Source organism: Polypterus senegalus, chromosome 7 (genome assembly GCF_016835505.1).
Source record: "Polypterus senegalus isolate Bchr_013 chromosome 7, ASM1683550v1, whole genome shotgun sequence".
In the NCBI taxonomy this organism is placed as follows: Eukaryota; Metazoa; Chordata; class Cladistia; order Polypteriformes; family Polypteridae; genus Polypterus; species Polypterus senegalus.
In genome coordinates this window covers 82,307,824-82,321,578 of record NC_053160.1, presented here as the reverse complement: position 1 = coordinate 82,321,578, position 13,755 = coordinate 82,307,824, and the positions used below count along the sequence as shown (strand labels likewise).

At 34.8% G+C, this 13,755-nt stretch overlaps 1 protein-coding gene across 2 annotated transcripts; it reads left to right on the top strand.

The window, feature by feature from the left end:
- Positions 1-397: 397 nt before the first annotated feature.
- tmed7 (transmembrane p24 trafficking protein 7) lies at positions 398-11,285 on the top strand. Of its 2 annotated transcripts, none has more exons than XM_039758952.1 (4): positions 398-492; positions 767-972; positions 4,637-4,882; positions 9,389-11,285. In XM_039758952.1, exons 1-4 carry the CDS (start codon positions 414-416, stop codon positions 9,623-9,625), a joined length of 768 nt encoding a protein of 255 aa, XP_039614886.1. In that variant the 5' UTR covers positions 398-413; the 3' UTR covers positions 9,626-11,285. The 2 variants fall into 2 exon arrangements, with proteins under 2 accessions (XP_039614886.1, XP_039614887.1); XM_039758953.1 differs by lacking the exon at positions 398-492 and adding an exon at positions 499-652.
- Positions 11,286-13,755: the final 2,470 nt, after the last annotated feature.

The following is a 13,755-nucleotide window of genomic DNA, read 5'->3' as shown; positions in this document are numbered from 1 at the left end:
CTGTGTTTTAAACTTCAGTCCCTATACTTTTAAATTACATGTTGTGCACATTTTGAATTGTGAAAAGTGAAATAAAACATTAACAAATTATTGCTGCTAGTGTATTCACAAACTAGGCCCTTAAATTGCCTTTTAAAAATGAATTAAAGTGTCAGTCCATGCCCCTTCAGCGTGTATGTTACTTTCTGTTTGATCTGTTTTACGTTTGTCTAATAATAATAACCTCATGGACGAAGCCACAACCCTCCTATTAAGTATAAAAAGCCGAAGAACATTCTTCACTTTTATAGTTTTACATATGGCATAAAAACCTCTTCGAAGAATCTCGGTCAGCCTGGAAAATGTTATTGTCTTTTCAATAAAGCTTTTTTTTTTTTAAATGGAACGCCCTTTAAAAACTACTTCCGGAATTAATGTTAACCCCTCCTCTTTTGGTGCCACGCAGGAGGGGCAAGCCGGCCACATCCGGAAGGAAGGAGACGCGCTGGAACTGTGAGTTGAAAGCCAAGTGGATATTCAATTAAAATTATTTATTAAGCGAGCTAATCTTCTTTAAACGCCAGCTTGAAAAACAAATAATGGCAAAGGACATTCGGTCGACCTAAAATTGTCGACTGAATGCGTTCCACAGTTTAAAATAATGTATAGTTAGGTACGAATGTGTTTTTTTATTTAAAGAAGTTACATCCGGGTTTGATTGCAGTATGTTGAACTGCTTGTGTCTTTTGTTTCTAGTCAAGTGGTGATGACTCTTTTGTTTTAACAGCGTGGCTGTCTTGTACTGGTTGTAAGCAGGACGGGGTGAAGATGCAAGGTTTTGGCGTGGCCATTCTCACTCAGGTTATTTGGGCCCAGCTGTTACTCCTGGGATGGGCTCGCGCATCCGAGTTGACGTTTGAGCTGCCAGACAACGCGAAGCAGTGTTTCTACGAAGATATCATCGCGGGCACCAAGTGCACTCTGGAGTTCCAGGTACGCCTGCGCGACCGGCATGCAAACGTGGGTGGGTCTGATGGTAATAAGCAGGCTGGGAGGCCGGTCCTCCGGAGCGCTTGTGCTACGCTACCTACGATTTGTTCCTGAATCAACAGTGTACTGTATATGTTAATAGGCTTTCAAAAGTCACTTCAGATGATTTTAAATTCATTTTTTTTGTCTATGGTAATATAAGAACATTTCATTTCTCATGGCTTAGAACAGTATAAGACGCTTTTTAGATACAAAGCTTAAATTCGGAAGTAGAGCTACGAGCTTGTGAGGACAAGTGACACGTAGTTTTAGATTTGGAGCATCGCCATTGTTTTGCAGATTGAATCACCCTACCTTGATATATTACCCACATGTTCCTGATGTAATCCTTATTTCTAAAAATGTGTGCATTATAATGATCATGAAAAATGCTACAAGTCATTTTATGTTAAAACACCTACCCAGTTTATGCTCCCTAGGCCATGTTTTACTTTTCTGTATATTATTGTTCAAAAGTATCTTAATAGTTGTCCCTTTTCCTCGGGGCATTGTTCAGATTATCTTAGTCGAGTGATTTAACCCTTTCTAAAGCTTAAATGAGTATCTTCCCGTTATTTTGTAATCTTTTACTGTACAGGATAATCTCTAACTTGCTAACTTGAATCTGATTTAACAGCATTGCGGTTTGCCTGTATACACGTTCCGAGTGTTTTTGATGTGCATACACACACACACTATTGGTCAAAAGTTTTAGAACACCTTGGTTTTTCTTAACATGTAATCAGTTGATAGCAAAGAATGACCAAAAATGGTGAAAGGGTAAGCAGTAAACTGCCAGAGGTTTTAGTTTAGGTTAACAAAAACTGGAAAAAGGAAATTTTAGAATATTACAAATGGACCTTCTTCAGAGAACAACTAATATAGGTTACAACTTACAGATGTTCTGCAGCAATTAAAGTAAATTAAGCCTTGTAAGTTGATTATACAATTGGCACAGGTATCCCAACATCTGTCAGTTTCTTACAAAATCCCATTCAGAATTGGAACAGACAGTGTTACTACGCCCTCTGAAGTACTACTTGGACAATAACACACTGGCATAGAAGGAATAAACAATGGCAAATAAAGAAAATAAGTCAAAGAATTATTAAGTGTACCAGATTTTATTCAAGTTTTTGATTCCTCGAAGTGGCCACCTTTTGCTGACATTTGCTTTATACATCCTACCTAGAATTTCTTTTAAGTTCTATAAATATAATTCAGGTATCTTACAATCTTTGCAGGAAAACTGTGAAAACTTGGACCATCATCAGACCATAGGGTGGTTGTTATGTTTAGTAATAGGGCTGTTAACCAATTACTGAAATTAGGGTGTTTCATAAAATATATAGTTTGTGAAATGCATATTTGTACATATCCAATTTAGGGCTATTCATGGTTTTGTTGATACTAATATACTCTTTTTGCAATTGCTTTTTTTTTTTTCTTCATTACCTTTCATACATAAAGTGTGTTCAGTGCTGGTTGGTTCTCTAATACTGATGAAAGACCTGTATTAACCATGTGTTAGGACACCTAGTAATGCCTAGTACCCCCTTCTTTTAAATATTTTTTTTTTCTTTTGCTTAGGACAGATTTTCATGACTGAGAGAGACTTTAAAAATGAGTAACTGTTTCAACTGAAGTTTCTGATTCACATAGTTCTCATAGTTCCTCATGTGTTACAGGAAAATAGACCTTGAGATTAGAAGAGAATTTGGCCTTCAGAAACTTAAGGAGGCATCACTTGGAAATGACATGCTTGCTTTAAAGTTCTTTTAAAAAAATAAATAAATAAAAATCAAAGACTTGTCTAAAACTTGACCACACAATTTTGTTTTACTGTCACTCTAGCATAGATAAAACTTATTTTTGTGACACGAAAAATCTAATTTATGGCAGTGTTAAGCAATGCATTTTGATAGTGATGCAGCATCATTCCTTTTAATTAATGATTCCAATGATCATTGTGTAAAGTAAAATAGAGAGCAATCTTAAAAATAGTCATCAAATATTGGTCTTAAAAAGTATTTGTTGTGAAAGAGTGACAAGCAAAGAGCAAGGCTTAGCAGCCACACCTCAGTTATAATTTCAGCCACTGGACATCATTTAGCAAAACGTTCACTAACAGTGTATAGAAACATATGGCTGGGAATCATCAATACTTTAAGGCAGATTTGTTTGCAGTATTAATGGCATTATGAAGAATGTGAAAGGCATCCAATAATGAGAAGGCAGTGAAGCAATAATGGGCTGTCTAGATTTTGTGCAGTTAAAAATTTCTAGTTTTTGAGGTTCATTATATTGTAGTCTTCTTATTAATTTGCTCAAACAGCAAAAGAACACAGCCTTGTAGTATTCTAGACAGGGTCTGACCAGTACATGCAGGAATATTTCGGATTAGTTTAGTTAAGAAATATTTTGTAAACTGAAAAATTGTCTTTAAAGTCAAAAGCTTATCAAGTGAGAAGAAACCAATTAGTTTATCAGTTTGCTAATAGAATAATTGTCCAAATATTTCTCTCAAAGTCTGTTTGTACTTCAACTGCATGACTTGTTAGTTTCATTCTGATTTCCGTTGGTTTGAATAAGTTTTTCCTTTTTTTTTCTTGAATTCAGTCTCCCCTTTTCCCATAATTGTCCCTATTTAAATGAGACACTACATTAATTTTTCTGGAAAAGTGCAATTAAGTGTAGTAAATCTAATACTCAACTTTTTGTGTAAGCATTTACTTGAATGCATGAGAACACCATCTATATCTGGAAATGTGGTAGCAGCAGCATCCAGTTAGAATTTATCTTTACCTTGAAAACCAAAAGACTTAAGATGATGATCTTTTTTTCGGTTGCCCCAGCAGATCATCTTTTTCCATATCTTCCTGTCCTCTGCATCTTGCTCTGTGACACCCAGCACCTGCATGTCCTCTCTGACCGCATCCATAAACCTCCTCTCTTAGGCATTCCTCTTTTCCTCTTACCTGGCAGCTCTATCCTTAACATCCTTCTCCCTGGCCTTGGCGGTTTCCAACCTGTTGAAGGCCTACTGCTTACTCCTTCTAGATGACCTGACCCTATCGCAATATTGTGCCTGGGTCACAACTGTCCTAAGGGAAATAATAGTGGTTTACAGGTCCTGTCTTGGCCTGCCTTGTCTCTCAGTCTTACTCCACAGAATAAAAGCTTGACATGTCACCTTCTATCTGCAAGGAACCAGCAAGTTTGTGCTCTTCTGCTAGAGTGGAGTGGTGTAACATCCTACACATGTATAATTAAAAATAATTGTTGTCTTTTTTTTTTTTTTTCCTCACCAGAGGTGAAAAAGATGTAGAACTGGCAGCAAAATGTGGTCTTATATGATACTTAAGTATAGCAAGGCAATTATGGTTCATTTTCACAATTGTGATTTTCATGTTGTTCTTGTCTATTATTATTTAAGCAAATAAGGTTAAAATTTCTGTCTATGTTGCATTTCTTTTCTTCATCAGTATCCTGTGTATGTTAAGAGAGTAAAAGTCATACTTGGGTATTGTGGTTATACTCACTATGTATGATCTCATTAATATCATAGCTGACACTGCCTGGTCACTAATTTCAGGTTTTAATAAAGGTTTTTCATGTACTTCTATAGGTTGTAACAGGAGGTCATTATGATGTGGATTGTCGCCTAGATGATCCTGATGGAACTGTTCTCTATAAAGAAATGAAGAAGCAGTATGATAGCTTCACATTCACAGCTTCAAAGAATGGATCTTACAAGTTCTGCTTCAGTAATGAATTCTCAACTTTTACACATAAGACTGTCTACTTTGATTTCCAAGTTGGAGAGGATCCTCCATTGTTTCCCAATGAGAACAGAGTTTCAGCTTTGACTCAGGTATGTTGTTTTTCTTATTTCTCTTTTCTTTTTTCCCTTTCAGGTATTTTTGACATGGAAGAGGTAAAGTAATAAACCTCATCTGATCAGTAAATCTTATTGGCCAAACTGCCGTAAATACATCTTCTTGTTTCTTTTGGCTTTGAAATCTAATTTTCCTAATATGTGAATTTAGCTTAATTAAACATCTTTTATTGAATTCTTTATTATTGTACATATGGTTTCTTGTGCACTGCATGATAATAGAATTGCAGTTGCTATAACCAAAACACAGGTTAGTTGCAAATTTGTTATTTGCATACTGATCAGGATACCTCAGGTACTCTGGGGCTGGGACGTACTGACTTTTAAACCAACAAGATAAGTGTCCCAAGCTATAATAGCAAATAGTAACACTTCTTTAGCAATGCAAGGTGAAGGACACAACTTGAGTAGAGGTGGGCTTATATATTGAATATATCACTAATGAGAATGAGAAATAATCTTTGCATTTAATAGCAAAGCTTTTTCTCTTAACTGTAACATTTCAAGCACACTTTCTCCAGCTTTTGTGTGTGTGTGTGTGTCTAAATTTATGTGTATTTTCTGGGGACACAATATATGCTTATTTCATGTTATTGTTTATATATATATATATATATATATTTTTTTTTGTTAACCGTTAATCAGCAAAACATTAGATGCTTATGACTCGTGCACATTTATTTAACATAATGTTAAAATTGCAAGCTTCAAACAAATGCAACATTTGAAAACACAGGATTGTTAACAGGCACCTTAAATTCAGACAAATTTGCTTGTAATTTATCAAAGACATTAAATAATTAAAGAAAAAATGCAGCTATTGATCAACAGATTATTTGTGCAGGACCAGACCTGCCTTGATGATAATTTTCAGCACAGCAAACAGTTACAGTTAACAGCAGAATTATAATACAGGAGAGCTTAATATTCTGAGTGATACGCGTTTTTTTTGTATGTATGTTTATACTTTTTATTATTTCATTTTGCGATTTCCCATTATGAGTTCATAAAACATTGAGTGCTTATGAATAGTGCACTGTGGCTGAAAAGATTCACATGTAGATTACAATGAGTGTGATACATTCACACACAACATTTCACAAAGATGTGATTCTGTTTGCATGCAAAATAAAGTAATCAAAGAGAAAGAGGAGCTGGGAACAATTCACACTGCCTATAATGCACATAGTAGACTTGGGTAAAATTGCTTATGTGATTTGTAAATTGAACAGCTGACTGTAATTAAAGTTGCAATGCTCTTGAAGTATTTCCTCTATAGCATAATTATGCATTAGCAGGCTTAGAAAGTTAGCAGCAACTTCTGCTAACAAAAAATCTGTAAAAATTAATTTCAGTGTTTATCAGGAAACTACTACGTCAACAGGCAGTACAGAGCAAAATTTTAGAGAAAAGCACAAGAAGCATAGGAGATAGATTAGTTGTGTTGGTCACCGCTTGATACTTTGCAGTGTGGGATCTCGCATAAGGGTTTTGGGTGGGTTAAGTTAGTCAAGGAACAACATACTGTACTAAAACTGAGTTTCTCTCTTTTTCCCACCACCTTTTATATTTGCAACAAAAATGTAGTATAGGTGACCTAAATACATATTGCTTTAAAAAAGGGGCAAAATTTTAAAAACATGTGTCAAGGTAGCTTAATAATATAATGCAAAATCAGAAATGTGAAAGGTATTTTCCATTGTCGTTAATGATAAACAAACCAGCTTTTGCTTGGTGTGGTGGATACTTAACAGTTTTCTCATGAAGTAGCTGTTTTTCAGGGATCTAAGAATCAGGAGTGAATTAAATTAGAATCCACAGCAGAACAGTACTTTTAGGGTGCTGAAGAATTGTTCAAAATTTTAGGGTAGTGAGGTAGAAAAGAAAAATCATTCTTAATCTGTTGTGATGGGATGAGTTTAAGCAACAGAAGGCTTTCAGCTTTACTAATGAGAAAGGGATATGATCATTCAAAATTGCAAAAAGCCTGAATATGGAAGTGGTGTGCAAGGCAGACTTTTAAGATACTGCAATATTTCTTAGCGGTTCCAGAGTAACACAGTGGTGAAATTAGTAGGAGCCAACCATCTTTTACATTTGAATGTCAGTTTTTGCCTTTGAATAAGATATTTCTTTTATCATACATTCAAATTATATTTGAATAGTGACATTCGATCTGGTAGTCCTAATTGGGTCTACTCCGAAAAGAAACCGTAGCTGTGGAAGGATATATCTTTTAACAGTATCAATTCTCCCATCTAAAGAGAGCTGAAAAAATGACCAACAATTAAAATCTATTTGTGTTTTACACTATGTTGCACAAATTAAATGTAAATCTTTACCTTTGAGTGCCACTGTATCAGGGTGACAAAACGCTGTATGTCTGAGCTATATTGAGTATGTATGACAGGCAAAACAGTTAATTGGACAATGTATGCTTTTATTAATTTTGAAGTCGGAGAGCCCCAGTAAGTTTCGCCGTGTAGATTAGGTATAGGTTGCAATAATTAGTCGAGATCTGTTATATCTATGATGAGTACCATGTTGTCGGCCTAGAAAGATGCATGTTCTTCAGTACCCTCTCACAGAATCCTTCTTTATTTCTTATGGTTCCAAAAGATTTGGATCAGTGGTAGTGGAAGGCCCCTTGTGGCTCCCTATTTTAATATGAAATCGGTTGTAAGCCATCAGAGAATGTTTACTAGAAAAGATGCACTTTCTGTGTAAGTTTTGATGACCAATACCTGTTTTGTTTTTGTGTACTTAGTTAATGTTAATGTTACAATTAAGAATTATTTAAGCTATATTTTAGTGAGATTTTTTCATATATTCATCTGTTATCTGGACCTGTGTTCTCCAGTGGCAGGATACAAGAGGCAAAATTCTGTCTAAGCAGCATTAGATAAAAAAAAAAAAGTGGAGATCCTATTATGAGTACTCTTAACCACATACACGGTATTTACCCTTGTTGAAACAAGATTGATTCAGATTTTTAAAAAGTATTACTTTTTTTTTTTTTCTTTTAAATAAGTTGAAAAGTTCTGGGTGAAGGTAGGAACCAATAACTTTTTAAGTATTCTTGTAAATTTACATTATGAATAATTTGCATAGCGGTCTTCAAGTGTTTTCATCATTTGTTAGTATACGTAAAGCATCTGCTTGAGGAATAAGCCTGCGTAGGTGATGCATTATTTCAAGCGTAAAATGTCTAAGTGAAGAGAAAAAAAGAAAAACCTGCATAGCTTAACATGTACAGGTACGTGGTGCAATTTGTTCTACATTGACTTTGTAGTTCATGCTGTTGCCTCACAACTCCAGTATTCTTGGTTCATTTTATGTGCATTTTTGTGTTAGTACTTGTTGGTTTAAACGTGACCATCAACGTGAGTGATGGGCTACTTTTTTTTGCAGATTGAATTTCAGATTACTGGCTACCTCATAATTATTCCAGGACCTGCAATCCATGGTTAATGATGCTATATTCACATGATGTGGACATTTCAAGTTTCTAGTACTTGACCACAGAATACATCACTGCCACCATCTACTGACTGAAAGCCAGCTGCTTTACTGCCCATGTATACCATGGGCTATCTCTAAAAGCCCATTTGTAATTTGAAAGCCACTATTGGAATATGCACCTGTTTACTCCTTGGCAGTCTGGTAAAATATTTTCTAAGTATGAAGCATAAACTGCAGCTGGGCTATTTTATCTTTTTCTGTTGGTATTTTCAAATTTCTGTTTACTCATAAAAATGAGGTTAGTATATAAATTTGTACAAAACCAGCAGTGATTAAACACTTTATCAAATTTTTAATGCCATAAACATGGCCAAAGACAGTGTTTGCAACAGTTATTTATAAAATAGAATAATTTATGCATTATGGCGCTCTGTGTACAGTACTGGATATGGAATATTCCTGTATTACAAAATCAATTTAATATATTATTATAAGGCCTGTTCTGTTGATTTCAGTTTTATCATTTTTAATCAGTTTTTTTTTTTTTTAAAAAAAGCACTCACTAGCATAAGTGTTTTAATGTACTACATTAAGCAGTTATAGCTGTCTTAGCTCGGGTTGTTTTTAATTTCACCCATTGTACTTTGGTTAGATTCTTTATTAAAACTAGTTAATTTTCTTTTACTTGTTTGTTTCTTTCTCTTACTCTCATGGTAATTTTAAATATTATCCATTGTAAGGTGAATATTTTCATCTCTCAAATTTACTAAACATCTTTTTTTCTGATAAATTCATTAAGATAACTATGAATCTTAAATCTCAGTTTATCTCCTGATCTGGCTGCTGTTTGCAAAGTACACCTTTAGAGAGGTTCATTTTGCTGTGATCAGTTAATTGAATTTAATATTCAAATGTTCTTTCAAACTAGAACATTGTATTCAGTATATTCTTGATTTTTTTATTAAATATTTGAGCGTACTGTGTCCAAAGTAATGCTTGATTTCTTATGGTTTGTTACAGATGGAGTCGGCTTGTGTTTCAATTCATGAAGCTTTGAAATCTGTAATTGATTATCAGACACACTTTCGCCTAAGAGAAGCTCAAGGACGTAGTCGAGCAGAGGATCTGAACACAAGGGTGGCATTTTGGTCAATTGGAGAAGCTATTATTTTGTTAGTTGTCAGTATTGGCCAAGTAGTCCTCTTAAGGAGCTTTTTCTCAGACAAGAAAACTACCACAACTCGTGTAGGATCATAGAAAACTGTGGTGCAGAGTGCACACCTATAATATTAACCAGAGAAAATGATACTGCAAGAAGTTTCATTTAAAGAGATAAAATGGGATTTTGAAATAAAACAATGGGTTTTGTTTCATAAGATACTTTTCAGTTTTAATGGACTAGACATCTGGTTCCAAAGTCTCATTGCAAGAAATCAAAGAAAGTTGTTTTAAAACACTTCACCTGCATTCTCTAAAATTTGTTTTAAAAAAGGGTGTTACATTTGCATTGTTAGGATTTTATATTCCTCAACATATTGCCACATGTAAAACAATTGAAACAGTTTATTTTTCATCTTAGAACAGTCAGTTGTTTTATTCCCCAGTTTCTAAAATTACACAAGATTAATATTTGATCTGATGTAATTTTACTGAAAATTTGGTCATCTTAAAATGGAAAAGAGAACTTGTATGTATGTAAACATGTTAGGTCATTTTGAGTAATCCATATATTTTGCATGACATTTGTAAATGGCAAAATGTTATCTTTTTTTAATCCCATTCTCATCTGGTGTGTTTTTTATATTTTCTGAAATCTTTTCCTGTAAATGTTTTTGCTTTACATGGCAAAATATTACTTTTTTTCTCAAATTGATTCACAAAATATTTTAAATATGGAATGTGGAGTGGAATACATTGATTTTGCTATGTAAGTCTTTACCAAAAATAGTAGCTTTTTATTAAATTTATCATCCGTTATAAAAGAGCAAGATGCATTTCCTATGCTACTGAAAATATAGTACACTAGAAATGGGCAGACTGTAATTTAGTCTTTCAAAGCCATGTGAAAAGCTGTTTGTGCACTCTTTATAAACAAAAAAGATGCAGTTATTCATCAGGGACTAAACACGGGATTAGAAATGTGTGTCACCATAACATGTAATTGATTATGAGCCTTTGACAAAGAAAGTAAATTTAGAATTAAATGCATTATCCCTGGAAGAAAAATCTAGTGCAAATGTATATTCAAATAATCTTAAACAAATACTTACCGTGTATAATTAATAGTTGCCTGGACCATTTAAATACTCTTAGACTGAAATATTTTAATGAGATTAAGTTATTACCTTGTTTGGGAAATAAGAAAAGAAAACAAAGCTGCATAAACATTTCACTTTTTTTTTTTTTTCCTTTGGTTGAAGGTTAAATCTGTTAAGTGTGAATTTAAGGTTTGGGTGGTTGGAATTTTTGGGAGAGAAACTTTATTATGAAATGAAAAATTAGTAATTTATTAATAAATTTTGAGGCTTACATAGTTTGTTTTCACGTCCTGACAAAAGGGCAAGCACCTAGCCCTTTCAGAATGAAGGTAGTGATTTCTGCTTCTTCCTTCCATGTCAGAAATGTATATGTTGTAATTTGATTTATTGACATGCACCAAAAGAAATTCAATTGGAAACTAAGCCTTTTTATTTTTGTCCATATTCATTTTTATTTTAACATTGTTTTAGAATCATCTTCTGGGACTGGATACATAAAATTTAGATAAAATTGTGTCTGTGCTGCCTACTGTGTGAAATATCTGATTCCTGAATTCTTTTCCTATTTTTTTTTTATTCTTAATTTTTTTTGTTTATTTTGTGTTTTCAAAGTGAATAAGTGCAGTCCCTCCAATAAATATCAATGGATTTAAAATGTTTGTCTTGTATGAAAAGCATGCAGTTTTTTTGGTTTTTTAATACTTCCAAATACCAGCCCTGCTTTATGGTTACTTTTTCTGTTTTCAGAAGTAACACATGAATAAACTGAGAAAATATAGCACATTTCCTTTAGAATGACAACAGTTAACAGCATATTAGTAGTCTTTGCAAGATTTTTCAGTGAGATTCTGTGGTCCTGCTAATTTATGCCAGTTGTTTTGACTGTAGTGTTCAAATAGAAAATCCCCAGCAAGTGGTGCTAAAGAGCTTTTGATTAAAATGTGTAGCTGTTGAAGATGCATTTGCAGAACCAGCAGTCTTAGAAATTAATAACATTTACAGTGCCATGTAATCCAATTCAAGGTTGCAGAGGTGGGCAAAGCCTATTCTGCCTACACTAAATACAAGGCAGGAAAGTGCTCTGGAGAGTGAAAACTGTCCCATCATGCACCCACACTTACGCAGGGTCAGCTTGGAAATGCCAATCAACCTAACCTGTATGTCCTGGAGCATATGAGAAGAAAATGAAAAAGGACAAAAAAAAGATACCTTCTTCCTTCTTTGAGAAGGTGCAAATCACTATGAAACTCTGTCAAGACATATAGACAAAGGAAGGGTTCACCTTATGGCCAACCCAGTATATTCACTTGTGTGAGTGTTTTTAACAGTGCTAAAAAGAAAGTTTTGCTGTTATTTATCAGTCTGACTGCCTAGGATGACATCTGTTCGATTTAAGAGGCGTTCTGGGAGGAAGAGGTGGCTGACTTTCATGTGATCATAGGTGATGTTATAGGTGGAGTAGTGTTAATCTTACTTTCTGCAGAGGGAGGTGAAGATTGCTATTCAACAATGCAACCTCATGTTTCGTGGAGAATTACAGTCATTCAAGCCCTTACGTTGTTCCCCAAGTGCACACGTGTGACACACATATAGCCACCATCTTCTTCAAGGATCGCACTACTCCAGATTTCCTCTTCTATCCTAAAATGTGTTTGTTAGATTGTTTCCCAGTCATTTTGAATCCAGTGCTCTGCAGGTGAGATGCAAACTAGTTAAATGGATAAGATGGAGAGTAATGTGACTTCGAACCATTTTATACACCAAAGCCAAAACAAAAACCAGAAACCGAGGCAGAGGAAGCTGGGCAAGAGAATTCACTGAAGTTTTTGGGTTAAATGAATTCAATGGCAGACATCTAGTCACTGCCTTCATTTAAAGAGGTGATCTGATGAGTCTACAACTTGATAAAATAAAAAAACTCTGGTTAGCAACATACATCACTGCTTAGGCAATATGGTGGTTCCCATGTAAATAAAAGAATAATCATAAACTACTGAAATTAAGTACATGACAAATTCCTTACAAGACTGACTGGCAAATACATGAGTCCAGTCTGAGTGATGGTTGGCATTGCATATGAGTGTACCCTGGTCCTGTGAAGGATTCAAGATCATTTGATGTCTTGTACAAGTAACATATTTAGCCTCCAACCCTTTTTTCCCACATATGATTGCTGTAACCTGGGATTTTTCTTAGTTTGACTGGGATTTTATTTTTGTTGGAAATCAGACATTCTTTTTCATTGTTCTACTTAATAAAGACAAAAAATTCCAAAAATTGAAATGTTAGCAATTTGTGGGTATTCATCTCTCATTCAGTATTTGGCTGGGCCATCACAACTACTGTATTTCAAGGAGTAGTCTTTTAGGATAAGTTTCTTTGTGCATGATGGAGCACAATGTGCCACCCATTCCTCCTTGTAGAATTGCTCAAGCTCTGTCAAGTCAACTGGAGAGTTGTGGTAGACAGCAGTTTTTAGGTCTTGCCACACATGTTCAGCAGTGTTAAGTTTAGACCTCCGACTGTCATGGATTTAGAGTCTCAGGCACTAAAGAGTTCCAAAAGCACTGCCCAATAGAGGGGGGCTATACCAACCCACCTCAGAATAAGGGCGTGAACAGAATCTTTATGAATTAAAACTATTTATTTCACAGAATGTTCTGTAACAAAAAGCCAGCTCGGAAGAGCACAAAAGAAAAAAAGGCAATCTGAGCGGGCAAAGTCCCAGTATAGAATCCAAAGACATAATCAAATGAATCTGAGCAGAAAATCAAATTATCTGTAAATCATCAAAATCACAGAAAAACAGACTCGCCACTCCTTGGCATGTTTGAAATGAACCACCAGAAACTGTGTGAGACCCTTTGGATTTATAGGGCAAAGGGCAGTTCCTGGCAGTGGTCCAGCCTCTTGGGGGACTACCCACAAAACCCATAGAAAATGACATAGGCAGCTCACATACATAAACAATAAAAGCAATGAATAGTGCACATAATCAACAAAAGTCAAAGAATCAAAAATGAAAAAAAGAGACATGAAACAAGGATTTGTATCCCAGCCAGGTCAGGGACCCAGGCTGATACATACCACTCAAGGACATCAATTTCTTCATTTTAAGCCAATCCATTA